Source organism: Seriola aureovittata, chromosome 1, assembly GCF_021018895.1.
Source record: "Seriola aureovittata isolate HTS-2021-v1 ecotype China chromosome 1, ASM2101889v1, whole genome shotgun sequence".
In the NCBI taxonomy this organism is placed as follows: Eukaryota; Metazoa; Chordata; class Actinopteri; order Carangiformes; family Carangidae; genus Seriola; species Seriola aureovittata.
The window spans coordinates 3,047,230-3,067,447 of NC_079364.1; the positions used below are offsets into that span (position 1 = coordinate 3,047,230).

A 20,218-nucleotide genomic window follows, 5' to 3' on the forward strand; every position below is an offset into this window, starting at 1 on the left:
GAAAAAACTATAGCAATTAAATTAAGATAAATCCATTGACATGAATAACAAAATATAGAATCGGACGTATGGAATAAAATAAAATATAGTTGTCTTTGTCTAAGCCTTACAATATCTGTCACATGGTTCATTCAGTGGCCAGGAGCCCTTCATGTCCACCACCACTCCACTAAATCCTCAGCCCCCTAATCTCCCATAAACACTCCCCGACTGTGGAGCCTCCTTGGCACTGCCAGCGTGTGTGTGCCAACCCCATATACCCATTAGCAGCGTTAAGCCTCTGTTTCTAACCAACAACCCCCCCCCCCCCCTCACAGGAAAGGTGAGCTTGTCTGACGATTACCTCACTTTGCACTATGGGTGGCATTTATCCTCGACTCTGCCGAGGAATCCTGAACACGGAGACAGCACGTATAACCATCCGACGTCTTACGTTACCTGTCATTACCTGCAAAAGTTTGCACCCTGCAGAAATTGGATTTAATTTGCTCTATATACCCGTCATTTCATCAATCCCACCCCCCTCCCCTTCACTTTATTTTTGCTCATCCTCATCCCTCTGCTGTTTCTGTACGTTTATACTTCTCCCTCTCTAACCTCCTTTCCCCCTGTCACCACACGCATCATCTCTCTCTCTCTCTCTCTCTCTCTCCTGCACGCAGCTGCTTCTCTTCCAGCTAACCAGATCGTTCCAATCCTTCCATAAATAGGAAGCGTACAGTAAACAAAAAAAAAAAATCAGAAGATGCTGCCAGTGCAATCAGAGAATATTTCTCTCCGTTTCTTTTCAACTCCCCTCGCTGCCTGTGCTCTGTGCCGCTCATACTCTCAGTGCACTGCAGCTCCTCCTTCCACCTCTCTCATCAGCTGCCCCTCCCTCTTCCTCTCCGTCTCTGCTAGGTGCAGCATGTATGTGAGCGTGTGTGAGCCAGCAGAGCCGCCTGTGTGTTTACATGTCAGCCTATCACTGCTGCCGGATTTAGCGCATCTGGAGAGGACGGAGGCATTTCTCAAATGCCCCTCAGACAAGGGGATTCTCGTCGCTGCATATATCCCTCTCTCCCATTTGAATCCAGCCCGTCTTGAATCCTGCATCCCTGTCTCCATGCTTTCGGAGGCATTTTGAATTTCCTTGGCAACATGGAGCTGCCTGAATTAGAATTCTCTGCATGACAGTCCTGGTAAGTACTCAGTCTCTATGGTGGGCTTTGAGCACTGAGGCACTGGATCAGATTTATTATGGTGCAGTGGTGGGGCCAGGGGATCGCCAGGGAGCAAATTAATGTCAGGAATAAAACGTGTGTATCGCAGGCAAATGGAAGGGAAGGAAAGAAGAATTGTTAATTGAAGAGGGCTCCAGATCTTATTTGTGCTTTGTCATCCAGATGGGTTTCATTCTGCTGTGTGCTATGCAATCTGGGTTTGTGCTGATGGAACACACACATATGATGTGTGCATGCAACGGCTGAATGTACAGTATGGGGGCTCAGATCATTTTCATGGTGTACATTTAGACACAGGTATATACTGCAAATATAATATTGTATATGTGTGCGTGGATGCAGGCTAACACACACACACACACACACACACACACACACACACGTCCTACCTTTTAATATCACAGCTGAAGGTGTGAGGCTGAGCAGGAGAGAGTCTGTTTGTGTTTCTCCCAGAGTGTTTGTCAGGGTGGTTGTTGTTGCTTCCTAATCTGTCCTCATTAACATTCATGTTCCTTCAAATGCCAGTTAACTCCTCTCGACTCACTCTTATTCATTCTAAGCCGTGTGCCGTTGGCTTCATCCAGTGGCGATGTGGGAGCCTATGTAGGTGTTTGATTTGCCACAGGTTAGATAGATGGGTGGTGGTGGTGGTGGTGGTGGGGGTGGCGACGGGGAGGGTGGGCGACTTTGTATGATTATTTATGCAGGCCAAATAAACGATCTCTCATAGTTTAATTTCCATCGCCTGTTGTATTTGCAGCTTCCTAATCATGGCTGCAACGCTCCAGCGGGCAGACGGCTACGAGGGGCACTCTCTCCTCTCTGGATTTTTTTTTAACAGTGCAGTAACAACCTCTGCCAGCCACAGACCCCCCAACAGTCTCGAAGTGAAGGGTCTGCTCTTCACGTCAAGGCTTCATGAGCCAGACAAGGCTTTTAATTCAGCCCCTGTAATCAGGTTATGATGGCTGATTGAAATCTTTTTTTTTTGTCTTGTTGTTGCTTGTGATAGTTATTTGTTCGTGACACTTCGCGTGCAAAATCTGCAGAAATGAACAAAGCACGTTTATGACTGGAATTTCTGATTACATCTGGGGGGAGGGGGGGGGCTGTTTTTTCCAACAAGCTGCATACTGTCAGGATGAGTTTGTTCAGTTTGTTGTGTTTGTTGCGTGTCTGTAAATATCCCAGTGTACGCGAATGTAAAAGCGATATCAGCAAAAGTTGCTAATTATACAGCCACATATTACAGCTGCATATCAAGACTTTTTTTTTCTCCTTCATTTCATCACACCCTATAGTGTATTTCAATGAAATGAACATTGATTTGATTTTATTAGATGCAAATTCGTGTTATGTCAGCAGATTTTTTTTTGCATTCCCACAATATTTAACCTGCATCTTAATGTTTCTTCTTCTTTTTTTATTTGGCAACTGGGGGCGGAACAGTAATTTGCATTTACAGAAGCTAATGAGGATTTAATTACACAAACAAACAATACTGAAAAATGATCACCGTATAAAAGATTCAACAGATGCGGAGCAACATTAGCATTCAATTGGAATCATATTTCCCCCCCCCCCCGATAATTATAAATCCAACATTCACCCATTTTAGCTCTGTTTTGGTCTCCCCCACCCCCCTGGATATCCAGCTCTTTAGCTGCTAAACGCTTCTTTATGGGCTATAAGACTGAAACAGTCAGCCCAAAAACGTTAAATGACATTGAGGTGAACTGCATTCAAGTGATAATTCTGTGTGTGACCTTCTTCACATAAAAGTTATTTGATGAATATAAAAACACTGACTATAGCACCTGATGTTTTCCTCAACAGAGCATAATGTGAGGTTAAGTTTGTGCACTACGAACCATTTTGAAAATTTTCTAAGTATTTCTGTGGAGATGATCCATGAGATTAGTGATCGTGCGTTTATTTAGGATGAGGTTTGGTCTATTCAATTCAATTTGCATTATACCATTGCTTCCTTCCACTTCCAGTGTTTTGCACAAAAACTGCTAATAGATGACACATGCACTTATGAGACTGACTACAGTCTAATGGATAAAATGGCAAACACACTTTGAGATGCTCTTAGCTCAAACACCTCCACTAGAAATCAGGACCTATTGTTTAGGTACCTGTATAAAGGCACACAGCCCCCGCTGCCCTCTGAGGCTGCTCAGTGCTGAACAGAATAAGAATAAACACAGTAAATAAAGTTAATATATTTAAATTATCTAGTCTTTTACAATTACAAGTAATACAAGTACAATTATTCAGACGATGCACACAGATAAAAGCTATTGAGTCTCCAATACTTCTGTTCTATGCCGAACAAAACAAAACAGCTAGACACAATCAAAGCAGTGCTGCTGTGCATTTTTCACAGTACTTTGCTCCATGCTGTCATGTCCTTAATATTCTGTGATACAGCGGTCTGCACATAATACTGAACAATAGCCAATTTTCTCACAGTAAGATCAAATGGGGATCATCAAAGCCAAGGTAATGTTTTTAGAGTAGGATGCAAGTTTTTTTTTTTTTCTCCCCAAAGTTCAAATGGAATAATAGTCAAGCTTACAAATCACATGTTAGAGGAAGTTACAATCAGCAATATGTGTAGCAAAATTCAAAGGAGACATAAATAAGCAAACCGAGATGAAAGCCACATGTGGCTTTGTATTGTGAGCACAGCTGGATTTGTTCCAGAGTTCACTGTATATGCTCTATGTAAGTAACAATGATACAGAATAAACAATTTCCCCTCCATCTGAAGCCTTCGTATGGTCTGTCATGGTTTATTTTTGGGTTTTATTTTGGATTGTAATTATATCTTATTTTATTTACAGCTAAAATCAGGGCAGCCCTGCACATAACAGTTCATTTTGTGATGGCCTAGAAAGGAGCGGTGTGTAATCTGGCCAGAAAACTTCTAGGGGTGTTACTATTAAAGCATTTTCTGAAACAATATCCATCTGAAATCAAGATGTCGCCACATAGCATCGGCCACCTTGAAAAGGAAATGGTGAAAGTGATTGTGGTTAAGACTGCCAGACCACGTGTTTGTACAGTGTCTGCTGGATGGTGAGGTGACAGACGGAGGCAGATCTGTCACAGGATACTCAAATTTGCGCTCTACAAATGTATTCAGAAGGTCACAGTCCTGCTGCTCTGCAGCGGCCTTCCTCATTTAAATTTAATAATAACAGCTTTATGCAAAATATGAGACAGTGAGGGGCTAGTAGGATGGAGGACTGAGGTTGCCTCATGTTCATCCTTCACACTGGCTTCAAGCTCTGCCATTGGAGAGCTTACAATAATATACACTGGAACTGATCACAGTGGAAATTTTACAAACACTGTCTCCTCCCATTCTTCTGTCTGTCTGTTCATCCCTTTCTTTTGTTTGGCTGGTTTTGATAATATATCTGACACCAGTGGTCTCTTTTTTTTTTTCACCAGAAAGAAAGGACATAATGAATTATGGCAAGGACTGGGGCAGTAAGCAATTAAGCCTCTGGAATCAGAGTCAGATTTATTGGCCAAGTGTGTTATCACATATGAGGAATTTGGTTGCAGCCGTTGATGACTCTCCAGCAATACAGACGATATACAGACAATGTACACATTATTTAAAGCCAATATACAAGTAATACATAGATTATATAAAAGACAAACAATAAAGGTAAAGTACTTCTGTGTGTGGTAGAGCAAACAACAGTAATGTGTGGGAATGAAATATCTGAAGAAACAAGAGTAGCTACGGTCTAGCAGATGATACTGGTCAGATATTTAAAGGAAACCAGCGCCTGTAGTGCCTGCCAGGGGAGAGGAGTGGGAAAAAGGTTGTGTCTGGGTAGAGGGTGGATATCCGGCCGCAAGACCAACCCGAACCCAGTTCAGAAATAACAAAAATTTAGAAATTAGGTTCAGGTCATGTTGGGTCACACCAGCCGAACAATAGGCAGCAAACGTTCGACTTCTGATCTGAACTACAAACTAGGATGAGCTAGCCTACGTAACACGGTGCCCCAGATTCTTTTTCCAGTGATAATATAGTGTAAAAACAAATAAAATAATGGACTTACTTCCTTTGTTGGAATACTTCCTGGTCAGTGCTTGAGCTTACATTAACCGTGACGGGTTCGATGCCTGTCGGGTTCAGGTCAGGTTCATTTACCACAACTCTTGGACTTGATTCAGGATCAGACAGAAATATGCGACCCAAACCACAATGTAGTGGTGTCCAGGAGTCTGTAATGATTTTCCCTGCCTGTTTCCTAGTTCTTGAAGAGTGCAAGGTCCTGGAAGGTCAGCAAGTCTGCTGTCCTTACTGTTCACTGAAGTCTGCTTCGAACCAGACCGTGACGGATGTGCACAGGCCAGATTCAATGATTGCAGTGTGGAACTGGCTGGAGCCTTGAGCTCCAAGCTGTTCTGAGCAACGGCCGTTCAACCTCCCGCCGATTTGCATACACATCGCCACCTTGGATGAGTCCATTAATAGCAGTGGCTTCTGCACAGTGCCAGAGTTTAACAGCTGGGTCCTTGGAGGTGCCTTTGTTGGTGTTAATAGGAATGGGAGTCAATTAGATTTTAGGTGATTTAAGGTGTTGCAGGATGTGGTGCAGGCCCCTGTTGACACCAACTGGCTTGGCAAACATCAGGGGGTCCAGGAGGTGTTCTGTGACGGTCTTCAAGCGGGCCTACACCAGTCATTCAAAGGACTTCATGACTACAGACGTCAGGCCAACAGGCCTGTAGTAATTCAGTCCTGTGATGGAGGGTGTCTTGGGGACCGGGATTATGGTGGAGTGTTTAGAGCAGGAGGCGAGCTCCAGGGATCTGTTGAAGATCTGCTTGATGATTGGAGCCAGTTGGTCAGCACAGGCTTTAAGACAGAAGGGGGAGACACCGTCTGGCACTGGTGATTTCCTGGGTTTCTGTATCTGGAAGAGCCGCCTCACGTTCTCTTCACATATCTCAAGTGCAGCCTGAGTAACTGGGGGAGGGTAGGGGTGTTGCCAGAAGTGTAGTCTGACTCACTGGATGTAGACTGTGGGTATAAGCCAGCCACTGGCAGCAAATCCCCGTCGCTACGGGAATCAACAATTGCAACTTCTGAGCTAGCAACCTACACGCCGAAAATGGCGACGGTGCCACTAATGCTGCATCCTCCGTTTAGCGCCACCCAAGACGATTGTGATTGGTTTTTGTAGAAAAATAAGCAAGCCAAAGCAAATTCTGAGAAGAGAGTGACATGCATCTTTAAGATTTGTGTAGCAATGGTCCAGTGTCTTATTATCCCAGGTTGATACGCTGTCCACTTTTTTTTAAATTGTAGTTCGTGGTTTGATTTTGATCAGTTGAAGAAAAGTGAGTCTGTATATTTTTGTTCCGAGCCAGTTATCCAGTTGGCCGGGGTTCTCCATTGCGTCCTTCACACTGGCCTGGGGACGGGATGCAAACGCCAGGATGATGGAGGAAAACTCATGTGGTGAATAAAATTTAAATTTTTACGAACGTTTCCAGGTTGAGGCTGTAGTATTTACATACCAAAGCACTCTAACTTCATATTTGTGCTGTAGCCGGCAATTATTGCCCGAGTGCTTTGGTCTGAAAATCTCTCAAAATCTCCCATTGTACTTTCTTTGAAGGGCTGTAAGAGGCTTGTCTGAGGTAAAATTGCCTTTGGCATGGCATTTAGCTCTTTCTTTTCAATTCCAGCCCAAAACATCTTATATTCCCCTGATGGTGAGTAGGGGATAAAGGTTTGTGTAATTTCCAGCTTATCCTACTTGACTTTCAAGAGGAATGGGTGTTAATGAAGAAAGGAGCCTCTTTTGTAGCATTACTGTTAGATTTTGTCAATGAACCAAGAAACAGGTCTACATGGTAAAAATGCATCGCAGGTTGAGAGCACTACAAGGTTCATTCCAGGACCTGTTTTATTGTGGATTAGGATCATTCAGCTGTTTTACCATCGTCTCCGTCATGGCTCTGACTGATGTTGTCCATTGTGAGCCAGAAAAAGTCCAACAGACATAAAAAAAAAAGAAAATAAACATTAGAAAAAAATTTAATTGGATGGCAAATTAAATCTAAATTAAATTATATTTTTCCACATCAACATTAAATCAAATGAGTCTCTTAAAGGGCTGTAAGTACTGCTGATTTCAGAGAATGAATAGCCCAGTCTGCAGCGCTGTGCAGCTTTCAGCCTCTTCCAATTAATTGATTTGGTTGACCAACTCGTCTGGTTGAGTAGCTCTGGCTCTCACTGTCCCCCCTCTATAAAACCATGGGCAGCTGCTCCCGGCTCAAAAGCTTCCAACTCGGAGGCTTCCACACACTGATTGTATGCTACCTGCCCCGTGTGAAATAGCAGAGTGGGAGCCAGTATCTTTTGGAGAGTTGAGCACCTGGTAAAGACCGTCGAACGTCTACCGACAACAAACAGACCGGGAGAATAAAAAACCAAACCAGGGCTAAGATGACAGTGATTACAGGACTATTTCTCACACAGAGCCCAGGAGGATTTTAGTGTAGCATAGAAAAGGATATATTGTGAGTAAGTAAGCATGGGCCGACCTCAGGCCACACTTAAAGGCTCTGGCTGTGGCTTTGTTTTGAAGCCTACTTTCTGGATGTAGTCGTCAAAATGTCTTAATGCGGCTTTATTTTTGAAACAAAATCTATTCAATTCTGCAACTGCTTCCATTAGTTAAAACTAGGACCCTTGAAAAGATAAAACCCTCATGTGAAGTTTGCAATGTTGGGAGTTGGCAAATTTATTTTCAATGTTTTGTTCATAGTCTGTTTCTTGTTCATTTACTGCAATCATCAAAGCCACCCTGACTCCAGTCTTTTAAGGAAGAACATTTACATTTGATCAAACGTATTTTTAAATCACCAAATCCAAACCAAATCATCAAAATCCCCTTGATTTCGAGAATAAACCTACATTTCATATTGGAGTCAATCCAACTACACAAAATCCACTGATGGTTACACACTGTAACCAGACATCTACAGACATGTTAGAGCTTTCTGATGAAGCTCTATCGCTGGCCAATCAGGATGAACCTATTCAAGCTCCCTGCCAGCGTTTAATGTTCAGCATATTAAGACGTATAGTATTTCATGTGCATGAGGTGACAGACGCAGATACATGATAATTTTGTGTTTATGCATTTTTGTAATAAAAAATGCAATCAAGACATGTAATACTGACAGAGAGACTCAAGAGTTCAGAGGGTAGTAGGAGGCTTTTATTCAAGCATGGCTGACACCCACATGTTTCAGCAGGATTCTTCATTGGGGCGTGACATGTAGGTGTCAGCTGAGAACTCTCAGTGCTTTATATTTGCCTTTTGATTTTGCTCATGCCTCAAACCCTCAACTCTAAACTAACTTATCTTTCTTAACTGTGATTTTTTTTTTTTTTTTTTTTACTGTTTTATTTAAGTACAGCTGTTGTAATAACACTCCAGTTCCCCGCTTCTGAGACGCCAACATGCCACGTTGATTGTTGTCAGATGGAAACCATTAGTACTAAGACGTGTTAGAATTGAATGATTCAGAGCCTTTGTCTGAATGTGTGGAGAAGCTCCGGGCCATATGTGTTCTGTTTATGCGTGCATGCATGTTTGTCGACAAATTACATGTTGTTGTGGCATACTGAAACAAAAAGACACACTGTGAGCGTGTCCGTCTGTGGCCATGGCGTCGATGTTGTTGTGCATAGCAAGTCCTGTGCTGCCTGTTCTTGTTGCTGGGATGATGCAAATCACAGTTTTTTGGGGTTTTTTTTTGTTTTGATTCCTTTTGTTTTAATTAGCTTTTATTTTCTTGCAGTGTTTTTAGTGACTAGCGCTGCGTTACCGGGAGCCTCTTGCTTACAGTTTTGCTGTTTTTGCAGTGATCCACATCACTTACTTTATGTTGTGTTCCTCTGGGGAACCATAACCAGCCTTTTCCACAGCAGACATTTTGAATCATCATACCAGGATCAGTTGTTGTTGCTAATAACAATAACAATGGATGTGAAATTCTAGGGACCACGAGACTGGACCAGCTAAATTAATTTCAGCTCTCACTATTATTAAACCCCTGTGATTTCTGAATTGTCAAAATGTCTTCTGTGAGAAAGATCTCTTCACATAATTTCAGGGGACAGAGGATAGAGGGTGTCGGATGCCTCGCCGATTGAAAAGCCCCTTGAGGCAAATTTGTGATTTGTGATATGTATAATAAAGCTGCCAGATGACTAAGTTGTCTCTGGAAATGTTGTGGCAGCGAATGAACTGATCATCATCAGGTCACGATAAGGTGAGTGTCTCACACACAAAAAAAAGGGTCTATTGAATTGTTTGACGTGCGCTACTGAAGAGGGAGGATCAAAGATGATTAGGTTAGTCACGTCAACTGACAACACCGGCGATGGGGGGGGGGGGGGGGGGGGGGGCTTCTGATCTTGAAACCGGTCATTTCCAAATCAGTAGCATAGAGGTTGAACATGTGAGAGCAATTCAATTTTTACCGACTTGCTACTGGCCAGCACTCTTGGGGATGCCTTTGAACATAGCACCGGTCATGTGGAGGTGCGTGCACGGTCTGCAGTCTTAACATGAGAGGCCGTGCCCCACAGGAGTAAAGCATGAACAATTCATTTTCAAAAGCACATTCACAGCAAGGTGAGAAATGAAAAGGGGGATGCAGCGCTCGCTGTTAAAAACTTCACATTAATTATTGCTGCAGTGCACGAGAAATGGCACGCACAGAAAATACAGAAATATAGAAAAGTGTGTTTATTTGTGTGTGTTTTTTTTAAAAAAAACATCTTTTCATATGATGATACCACCTGTTTTAGGTTTTATAAGATTTGGGATTAAATAAGTATTACATTACAATAAAAGCGTACAACCTGCCTGAGCAGGGAACTGGATGAATGCAGTGTATATCAGAGTGCAGTGGAGGTACTTAGAGACGGACAGAGTCAAATGGAAAGCCTAATGGAGACCGTTTTTTCTTTCAGTTGCATTAACTACAGTTGTTGGTGATGTTTAGGCAGAGCACTCTATGTCCCGACCATTCACGTACAGTGTAACCCGTCGAAGTGAAAACTATCCAGCGTGAGGAGCCTTCACAGCTTTAGTATCTCGCTCCCGCTCAGGTGCAGACTGTCCAAACAGTCAGTAAATCCACAGACCTCTGCTCCACATCGCCTCCACATCGCCCGTTCTTGTACAAGTTTCATATCTAATGAGCATTGTTGGTGAACACGAATAGATTTTTAGTCAAACAAATCTTAAATCCGCAGCTTCTCTACTCACTTTTCTTTTGTGCCAATATAATTTGTACAATATTCTGATTCTGTGGCCATGTTCGTTTCCACGGTGACACCGAGCTTCACAGCGCTGTGTCGGTTAATTGTTTCTTCAAAAGCCTGGAACGTGTATTTGGTAAAAACACTTGTTTTAGTGACAAAAAAATTAATATAAATATGTTGGACTCAAATTGTTTTTGGACACTTAATATTCTGGATAATGAAGCTTGAGGTTTTTAGCACCCACTTTGGAAATTAAAACCATCACTGCCGGGGCTCTTTTGTTTTGAAGCAGGCTGTCAGAGATCTACAATATATATAAATTTATTATGTCCCACTGAGACTTTTTCATTTTTGCATGAAAATCCTTCAAAAACAAGCTTCCGTGATTCGCTTGTCCTCCACAATGATCACTATAATTATCTTGAATCTTCTAATCTCTCTCGACACCGTCTCCTTCCGGAGTGATTGTGGGTGTGGGTATCTTCTGTGCAGCAACTTCTCAGGCAAAAGCCTCTGTCTTTCTGGCTGAGAGCCCTGCTAGCTAGAGGATACTGCTGTCAAAAAAACCCCAAAAATAAAAAGAAAGAGTTCAATGACCTCATGCAGGTGTGTTTCTGCATCTCAACAGGAGTAGTTCCCATGCACTGAACCGTTTTGTCCTTCTCTAAGCATTTGATCCTGGCATAGTGGACCATCAGATCGTGCAGTTTCCTTCTTTGGTTTGCAGGGGTTGTTACCTTTATCTGAGGCATCCATGGAGGATTTGTTTTCATGGGATTTCTCGTATCTAACTGTTTACTCTTCTGGAGGATGTAGATTAGCTGGCAGACTTTCCTGCAATACAGCTATGAAGTGTTTATGTTCACCCACCAAGTATTTATTGCAATATAAATATTACTGTGGGTCATTCTATATTTGTAATATGATTACTGTTGGTATGTTGAATGTTTAGATCTGAACATGCTACAGATTTATCTTCCAACTAAATGTTTCCATGACAATCATGACGCAGGGAATTTGAGGCTGCGGCGTGAACACACTTAATTCTGATTTTTTCCTAAAATGAACCAACGTAAGATGAAAACTTTTGTGTTGATAGATAAATTATTCACGGAAAAGCACTGGAAATGTTTGCTGTTTAGATATCACATACTACAGATGTAGTTCTGTCTCTTAAAAAGAGTCTCTAGATATTCTGAAATACTTGTCCACAAACATTTTCACTTCGATGCAACCCACAAAGTTTTCCTCGTTTGTTTGCTTTTGGACTTTTAAATGTTTGCTTTAAATTTGTCAGTTGAGCACAAACATACCAGTGGAAGCAATCTTCATCTCTTAAATCCTATATATATTTACTCTGTTACTTGCAGCTGTAGCTCCCTTTTTGTTTCAGCCTTGCTATTCTCTAAACAGTTGCAGAATAATCATGGCTCTTTGGGATCTGTTTACGAGCGAACAACAAGCTGTGTATAGGAAGGATGCTAATGAGCACGCCGTTCATGACTATAATGATGAATACCGAAGTCAGAAGTAGAACGTACAATCATCTACGAGCTGTCATTACTGACTCTAACGTGGCGTTTACAAGAGAACTTATGGATTGTATATGACCGACGTGTTTAAGGAGATTAGGTTTCGTAATGCAACAAACTTTTCCACCAAACACATCACAACTTTTTTTCCCACTAAATGATGTTTCCACAAACGCTGAACGCTCAGATGTATAAGCCTGAGAGAAAATAACAAGAGACTCTGATGTAATTGAATCAGAATTACACACCGCCACAAAGGTGGGTCATATTATCGAATCCCAATAAGAAGCATTTGTCAGCAATAAAGGAGAGAAAATAGACAAATCACCCGCGCTCCAACTGCAGTCGCATCAATCAAAAAAAAAAGCCAAATGATTCAATGTATCAAGCGGAGTACAATCAGAACTCAAGCTGCATTGATGATTCATGACAGCGGTCACAAGTTGAAGGTATCCAGCGGGAAAATGATAGATAAACAGAGTGTACACTTTATAGGCAACTGACAAATTGTGCTAATTGTTCTGCAACTAATGACAAAGCTTTGTATTTTCAACCACGGATTTGGTTCCTTCTGAGTCAGTCATTTTTCACGGACTGTTTGCATTATTTCGTCTGCCACCCTTCGCAGAAAAGATGCAATAATCACCATTTTCAATTCCCCCGTAGATGTAAATATCCCAGCAGTCCTACCAACATTACACTGTGCAACAAAAGCCCAGCACAATAATTTAAAAACAACCAAAGGGCACGAACGCACTGATGCGTATCGCTCATTTGTCTGCATGCTGCTTGCAGACATTCAGTGACCCATTAGCGGCGCACACCTCTGTCTCAGTTCGCCCCGGTATCAAACCACACAGCGTCATGAGAGAGCAGAGACGGAGAGATTGGAGGCAACAGGAGACGTAATGGTGAGCCAAGGCTCGTCTCTGAGAGAAGACTGCGACAGGGTGAAAGGTCTGTGGGGAAAACGGGAGCAGTCATGGAAGAGATGGGGAGAAAAGGGCTCGTCCACTCCTATTCTTCCCCTGCACAATACTATCAAAAGAGGGATGGAGAGAGAAAAAGAGTGGGACAAAGAATATATGAGGCGATAGATCAAAGGCTAAATGATAAATGCTACTCTAAACATGTGAGACACTATACACACTATATATAAGGGACTGGGCTTTTGTAATTGAGAGGTTATTTGGCAACTTCTCTTTTTTTTTTTCCAGAATTTCAGCTCAAGGTCAGAACAAAGTGATACAGTGAGTAGATCTGGGCTGTAAGGCCAGATTACACTGATAGTACCCCCCCACACACACCCCCACCCCCCCACCCGCCCGCCCGTCCTTACTACACTCTGAATCATAAATCATGCATGGTACTCTGGTAAGAAAATCACCATTGCATTTGCATTTGCTTGTTTGCGATTAGCAATGGCATTAATGAGCCTCATCCTCTTTCATATTCCTGACTTGACAATATAAAATCATATCGTGTCAAACAGATAAACATGTCGCCCGTTTTCAGCGCTCAGTAGCTTAGTAATATTTCATTTCACTCCAAGGTTTAGCATCTGTCACAAAGGATCTCATGCATACACTATGTATGAGGTTTTTGTCTTTATAATGCGCCAAATTCTTTTTTAACATTTCACCTCTCATTGGAAAAAAAAATAATAAGAAAAATATAAAAACCGTGCTATGCATTTGTAAATTCACCTAATTAGTGAGAGACAGAAAGGAGTGGGAAGAAGCTGCTGGAAGACACTTTCAGTGTGACAGTGCGCCCCATATACACTGTACTGACGCCCAACATGTCTGACACACGCAGCCAACAGAAATCAACAGTTCTGGAGGAAGTGAAAACGGAAGCAGCAATTACTGTTCCGTCGGAAACGACTCGGACCAAGACGTGAGCTGCTTCGGTCCCGTGACTTTTAAATTACCGAGAGTGATGTTTTAATTTGTGTCGGAGCGATAAAAGCAGAATCATTCCAATCGTCACCATCAAGTTTAATCCTTTTCTTTAAAGCTACAGAGGCGGTCGATGGCCAAACAGGTTCTAAAAAAGCATGATACCGATAATTTCAAGCGCTCTTACAAAACCACTTTAGGGCGAATGAGTTACGGGAAGAATCTGCCGCATTCGGATCCAACACATCACAACAACATGCTGACAACATTTGGACGGAGACTGTATTAACCTCTTATTATGGAATTCAGTCTTTAATTAAAAGATATATTTATTCACGTCACTGTTTATTGTTTAATCATTTAATGAAAATGTATAATTTAATTTCCCAGTTGTAAAGTAACATAGATATGCTGTTTGTTTTATCACATACATTCATGTTTGGCTTTGTTTTTGTTTTGTTTGTTTTTTTTACAGCTCCAGGCATTTATATGTTTTTGTGTCCAGATAAAAATGTCTAAGTAAAAACATCAATCCAAGCGGACGTGACGCAAACAAAGCAGTGGTGAGGCCAGTCTCAATAAAAAACAATCCACACCATCATTTCTCTTATACTTTCCATGGGGCTCTTCTAAGAGTGTGTCCCACAGATAAAGCTGTGACTTAAATCGCATGATTGATGTGAGAAGTAGAGCTTGAAGGTTTTAGCAAGTTAAAGTGCCCCTGAGTCAAAATCAAATAGGGGTTTAAAGTCCTCTGACAATCTCCCTCTCTCCATTTATCACCACTTGGCAGCTATCTCTGTTTTATATCACTGCAAGGTCAACAGCACAGCAGCGGCATGGGATGTGTTAAGTTTGCAAATGTTTCGGGGATCCGTTTAAAGATGTACAATGGCATTTTTGGCTGCCAATTAAAAATGGTTTCTACGAGCGTGGACATTGTGTCGCAGACGTTGACAGTAATTGTTTTCAGCACACTCAGAAGTCCGAGGCACAGCAGGGTGGTTATACTGTGTGACCAAGCCCTTTTATTGATTGGCTGATTTCATTTCTTTCGAGTAAAGTGAAGAGAAAATGAAATTTTATACAACAAAGGGGAACGGCAGCCTATATCTTTGTGAGGCAAAATTGTGATTTCCACTGACTTTGTCGTGAAAGTTATTTTGTTATTAAGTTGTAGTAATAAATTTTGCAAAAGGTTTTATGATTAAATATTTAATATTCAACTCATACTGTGGGTGATGCTGAGAAAAGAGCCAAAATGTTCCCACAACTTGGAAAGACTCATTAGAATCAGATGATTAATGGTTCATCAACAATGGTCCATCGAGCTATTATTGTAAAGTATCTTCAGTAACATCACAGGAAAACATTTCAATGATGTTATAAATATATATTTCTATGAAATGTAAGGAAAGCAGTTCAGGACACAATTTGGAGAGCTTCATCTGCACATATCTGTCAACAAAATAAATAAACAAACATAGCTTCTGGCTCATTTTGTGCATTCATCATTGTCAGTTATTTATGCATTCATTAAAAATCAAAATGTGATATTTTATTTGGAAACAAACTCTTTCTTTTCTGTGCATGATACGGTATCGTTGTTGCCAGCTGTCAAAGCCACTGTACCAACCTCTACCTTTTTCTATGTCTCCACAGGTAAGCAGTAGGATGGTGTCTGGGGAGGCAGGAGGGCACAGCTACTTGGTGGCATGCTGGCAGCCCATCCTGATCCTAATGCTGGGCACTGTCCTCTCTGGCTCCACCACCGGTTGCCCGTCCCGATGTGACTGCAACGCTCAGGAGCGGTCAGTCGTGTGCCATCGACGGAGACTGGCAGCTCTTCCCGAGGGCATCCCCACTGAAACAAGGCTGCTAGACCTCAGCAAGAACCGGCTGAAAACTCTTGGGCCCGAAGAGTTCATTAATTACCCTCAGCTGGAGGAGCTGCAACTTAATGAAAACACAATTTCAACCATTGAGCCTGGGGCTTTTAGCAACCTCATGAACCTCCGAACTCTAGGTTTGCGCAACAACCAGCTGAAGCTCATTCAGCTGGGGGTGTTCACTGGCCTGACCAACCTCACCCAGTTGGATATTAGTGAGAACAAAATTGTCATTCTGCTCGACTACATGTTCCAGGAGCTGTACAACCTGAGGGCGCTGGAGGTTGGCGACAATGACCTCGTATTCATCTCACCCCGATCATTTCATGGCCTCAGTAACCTTGAAAGCCTCAACATTGAGGGATGCAACCTGGCTTCAGTGCCCACCGACGCCCTTAGCCATCTGCATAACCTGTTGTCACTTCGATTACGTTATCTCAACGTCACCGCCGTAAGAGATTACTCCTTTAAGAGGCTGTATCGGCTCAGAGTTCTGGAGATTTCTCATATGCCTGCCCTGGACACCATGACCCCAAAATGCTTGTTTGGACTCAACCTCACTTCACTGTCCATCACAAACTGTAATCTTACCATCATCCCCTACCAAGCCATCAGTCACCTAAGATATCTTCGGTTTCTGAATCTGTCTTTCAATCCCATTTATACGGTGGAAGGGAACCAACTGTTCAACCTACAGAAGCTCCAGGCTTTTCATTTGGCCGGTGGAAGATTAGCGGCCATTGAGCCCTACTCTTTCCGAGGACTCAACCACCTCCGTGTACTCAATGTATCCAGCAATAGCCTGAGCACCTTGGAGGAGTCCGTCTTTCACTCTGTGGGAAACCTTGAGACCCTGGCTTTATATGACAACCCACTGGCATGCGATTGCCGCTTGCTCTGGGTCTTCCGCCGTCGGTGGAGGCTGAACTTTAACAGACAACAGCCCATGTGTGCTTCACCTGAGGTTGTGCAAGGAAAAGAGTTCAAGGACTTCCCAGACATCCTCCCCTCTGATTATTTCATCTGCCAGAAATCCAAGATCGTGGATTATAAAGTTCAAGAAAGCCATGTAGATGAAGGAACTACGGTTTACTTCGCTTGCCAAGCTGAGGGTGATCCAGTCCCGGTGATAATGTGGCTATCCCCCAAGAAGGAATACATCACTACCAAAACTGCGGGGTCAAGACTTTCTGTGTCTAACGAGGGCACGCTGGAGGTGCGTTACGCCCAAATCCAGGACAACGGCACCTACACGTGCATCGCAAGCAATGCAGCAGGCAATGACACCAAAGCTGCTCACCTTTTTGTGCATAGCTACTCCCCCAATTGGCCCCACCAACCAAACAAGACATTTGCCTTCATTTCCAACCAGCCCAGCGACGAAGGTGCCAATGTGACCCGGGCCACAGTTCCGTTTCCATTCGATGTAAAGACACTCATCATCGCAACAACCATGGGATTTATCTCTTTCCTCGGAGTTGTTCTCTTCTGTCTTGTAATATTATTCCTCTGGAGTAGAGGGAAAGACAATACTAAGTCAAGTATAGAGGTTGAATATGTGCCACGTAAAGAGGAAACAGAGGAGGCCAGTCCCACTGAGGCACCCATACAATTCAACATGAAAATCATGTGAACAGGAGGTCACGTAAGCTTACGAACTGCAGTCAGGATGCATACTTTCCTCGCTTCAAATATGTACTCAGATTATGAGCGATAAAATCGCACAGCAGCAAACGCATCTTGACACTATACCCTAGACTTTTTTCTTTTTTTTTTTCTTCTATTTTTTTTTTTTTTTTTTTTACTTCAGGGACTGAATCTTCAAAGCAAATGTTGAATTTAAAATATTACAATTTCTGTAAATTTGTATTGGCAATACACAATCGGTATGTTAACATGCACTCAACAACCCCGTTACTGCGTGTAACCAAATTAAGGTGAAAGTTTTAATGAAGCACATGGAGTAGAGTTTACATGATAGGTGGGATACTGGTATGGAAGAATGTAGAGGTTGTTTCTACCCTCACAAAATAAGAGAAAGGCTCTTTTTGTAGTTCGCTTTGATGGATATAAAAAGCACAATAACCCACTATTAGAAGCCAAGTTCTGTTACTTGAAATCCTTTCTTTTTTTTGTCCTATAACAAGCAATTGACATATACATATACTTTCAAGAAAAGTCATACAGTTATAAAGACAGTTATATTCTGAGAAAAAAGAAGAAAAAAAAACAGTCACAAGACTTCAGTTATAATTTTTAGAATAAGGTCATATAAGGTGAACGAAGTTGTGATGTTTAAAGAGTTGTGATGTTACCAGAAGATATGTTTTTAAAAAAGACTCATTTTTGGATCTCAGTTCTCTGAAATGTAAGTTTTAGTATTAAGGACCATAAGAGGAGTAAGTGCACCTCACCACCCGTCGTGTGTCAGCGAACGCTGACCTTTAACTATTTCCAACATCATTAAATTTTATTTTGATGTTTTCTCTGCCCATTTTGGCGCTGCTGTCTGGGAGGAATCACGTCCAAAATCATCAAACTGTAGCCTGTATCTCCGTTAGTTGTCACAGACGATTTCAATTTTACTGAATGTATCAGTTACATGAAATGAGAGTATTTCCTTAATCTGGTAAGAGTCAAATTAAAAGTGTGCATGTTAACACACTGAAAAGATAAATAGCCAGTCCTACAGTATGTGCTCCCTTTCGCAAACAAAGGAAGTTTGTCATTAAATGTATTGACTTGTTCAGCTATACATATTTTTTCTGTATTTTATTCTTTCCTTGTACATTACGCTATGGCACAATAGTAATGCTTTTAATGGCTGTGGGTTTTGAACATATTACAATCTGAAGAGCAGATAAAATATTCAGTAAACATGTTTTTGATGTAGCTAAACCAAAAGAGTATCACTGCTTAGCAGAGTGTATAAAAGTACCTTTGAAATCATCAGATTAACAATTTATCATCAAGTGTAACGGAAGTTAATTTGTTTACTCATTTGGCAGCTCAATAAGTGAGAATACTCTGCCCAAGTCCTGAGGTTATAATGTCGCCGGTGCATCTAAAAAGTGGTGACATTATTCATTTATTGCCTTAAGCAACCCATTTTTCCAGATTTCAGCTGAGCAATACCCAATATTTATGTGTAAAATGGAGTTTTATGCCTCATAAGGATTTTATGTTGTCTAATTAATTTCATAGTCAAGGTCTGCTCTGAAGATAATGTGTTCATTAACTCTTACAATACTTGTTTAAAAGGGAAGGGCAGATGGAAATTCTATTAAAATAAGTAACATTTTATACAATGGGTGCTTATTTTTATGCTAATCTACTATAAAAGTGAATGTGACTGCACATTTTTCATCTCCAAGAGAGATGACCTACCTGCTGCAGGTAGCAAGTATCACAGATCTTATTGTTTTACTTGAGAGGCACACAATAAATCACACTTACATAATAATACCTCTTACTCAACTCACTGCAATCTTTGATTGCTGGTACTTGCCAATTAAACCATAAAATCATATAGTACATTCAGACATGATGGCAATGTTATAGCATACACATGTCAGAGCTATGTATTGGTGCACTGTAAACTAAGATGAGGTCATGTCTGACCATCAGTCAAAGCTGCATATTATATGATTATGGTACACAAGTTTCCACAATACGTAGCTGAGGCTAATGTTTACCTCTAGGTCCCAAGGAGCGCTGGAGAAGAAGTTTTATTGAATTAACCTGGGACTGCAAGTCAACACAAAATATTTCTGGATGCTAAGCACGGTAAGTGTGTTATGAACTGGCTGTAATAACAACAGATGGACAAAACATAAACATGTCATTTAAGTATCAGCCTGACACCGGGGATGGATCGTTACACTAAAAGTCTGAGGACATAACAATTGCCTGGTCACGTTTTGAAGCGGTAACACAAGGACATCATCAAAGACTAACTTGTTTGGTCTGTAGATATTTTTTTGGGGGGGTTTTATTACATGAAATAAACATGATATCATGTAGAAATCACAAATATATAGAAATTATGTAATTGACACCAGAGTGAGTTGTTTCACTTCTACATATAATAATAACACGGCTACAGCGATGATGATAATGACGCTAGACTGTTGTGCACCTGACTCCAGGAATAGTGTCGACTAACTGCGCTGTATATTTATCGTTACCGCTACCACATGGAGATATGGTTAAATTAACTAGCAGCATTCCTTCATTCAGGTCCATAGTTCTATAATTATTGGGTCACTGGTCATCAGTCTGATTCATACAGTGCATCGTCAACGTGCGGGTTTCAATGCTTTCCGGCACCAGATCTCAG

At 41.6% G+C, this 20,218-nt stretch overlaps 1 protein-coding gene across 1 annotated transcript; it reads left to right on the top strand.

The window, feature by feature from the left end:
* The first annotated feature begins 716 nt into the window (after window positions 1-716).
* Window positions 717-19,368, top strand: lingo1b (leucine rich repeat and Ig domain containing 1b). Its single transcript, XM_056383907.1, has 2 exons — window positions 717-1,181; window positions 15,653-19,368. The coding sequence occupies exons 1-2, from the start codon at window positions 1,170-1,172 to the stop codon at window positions 17,510-17,512; spliced, it is 1,872 nt and encodes a 623-aa protein (XP_056239882.1). The 5' UTR covers window positions 717-1,169; the 3' UTR covers window positions 17,513-19,368.
* Window positions 19,369-20,218: the final 850 nt, after the last annotated feature.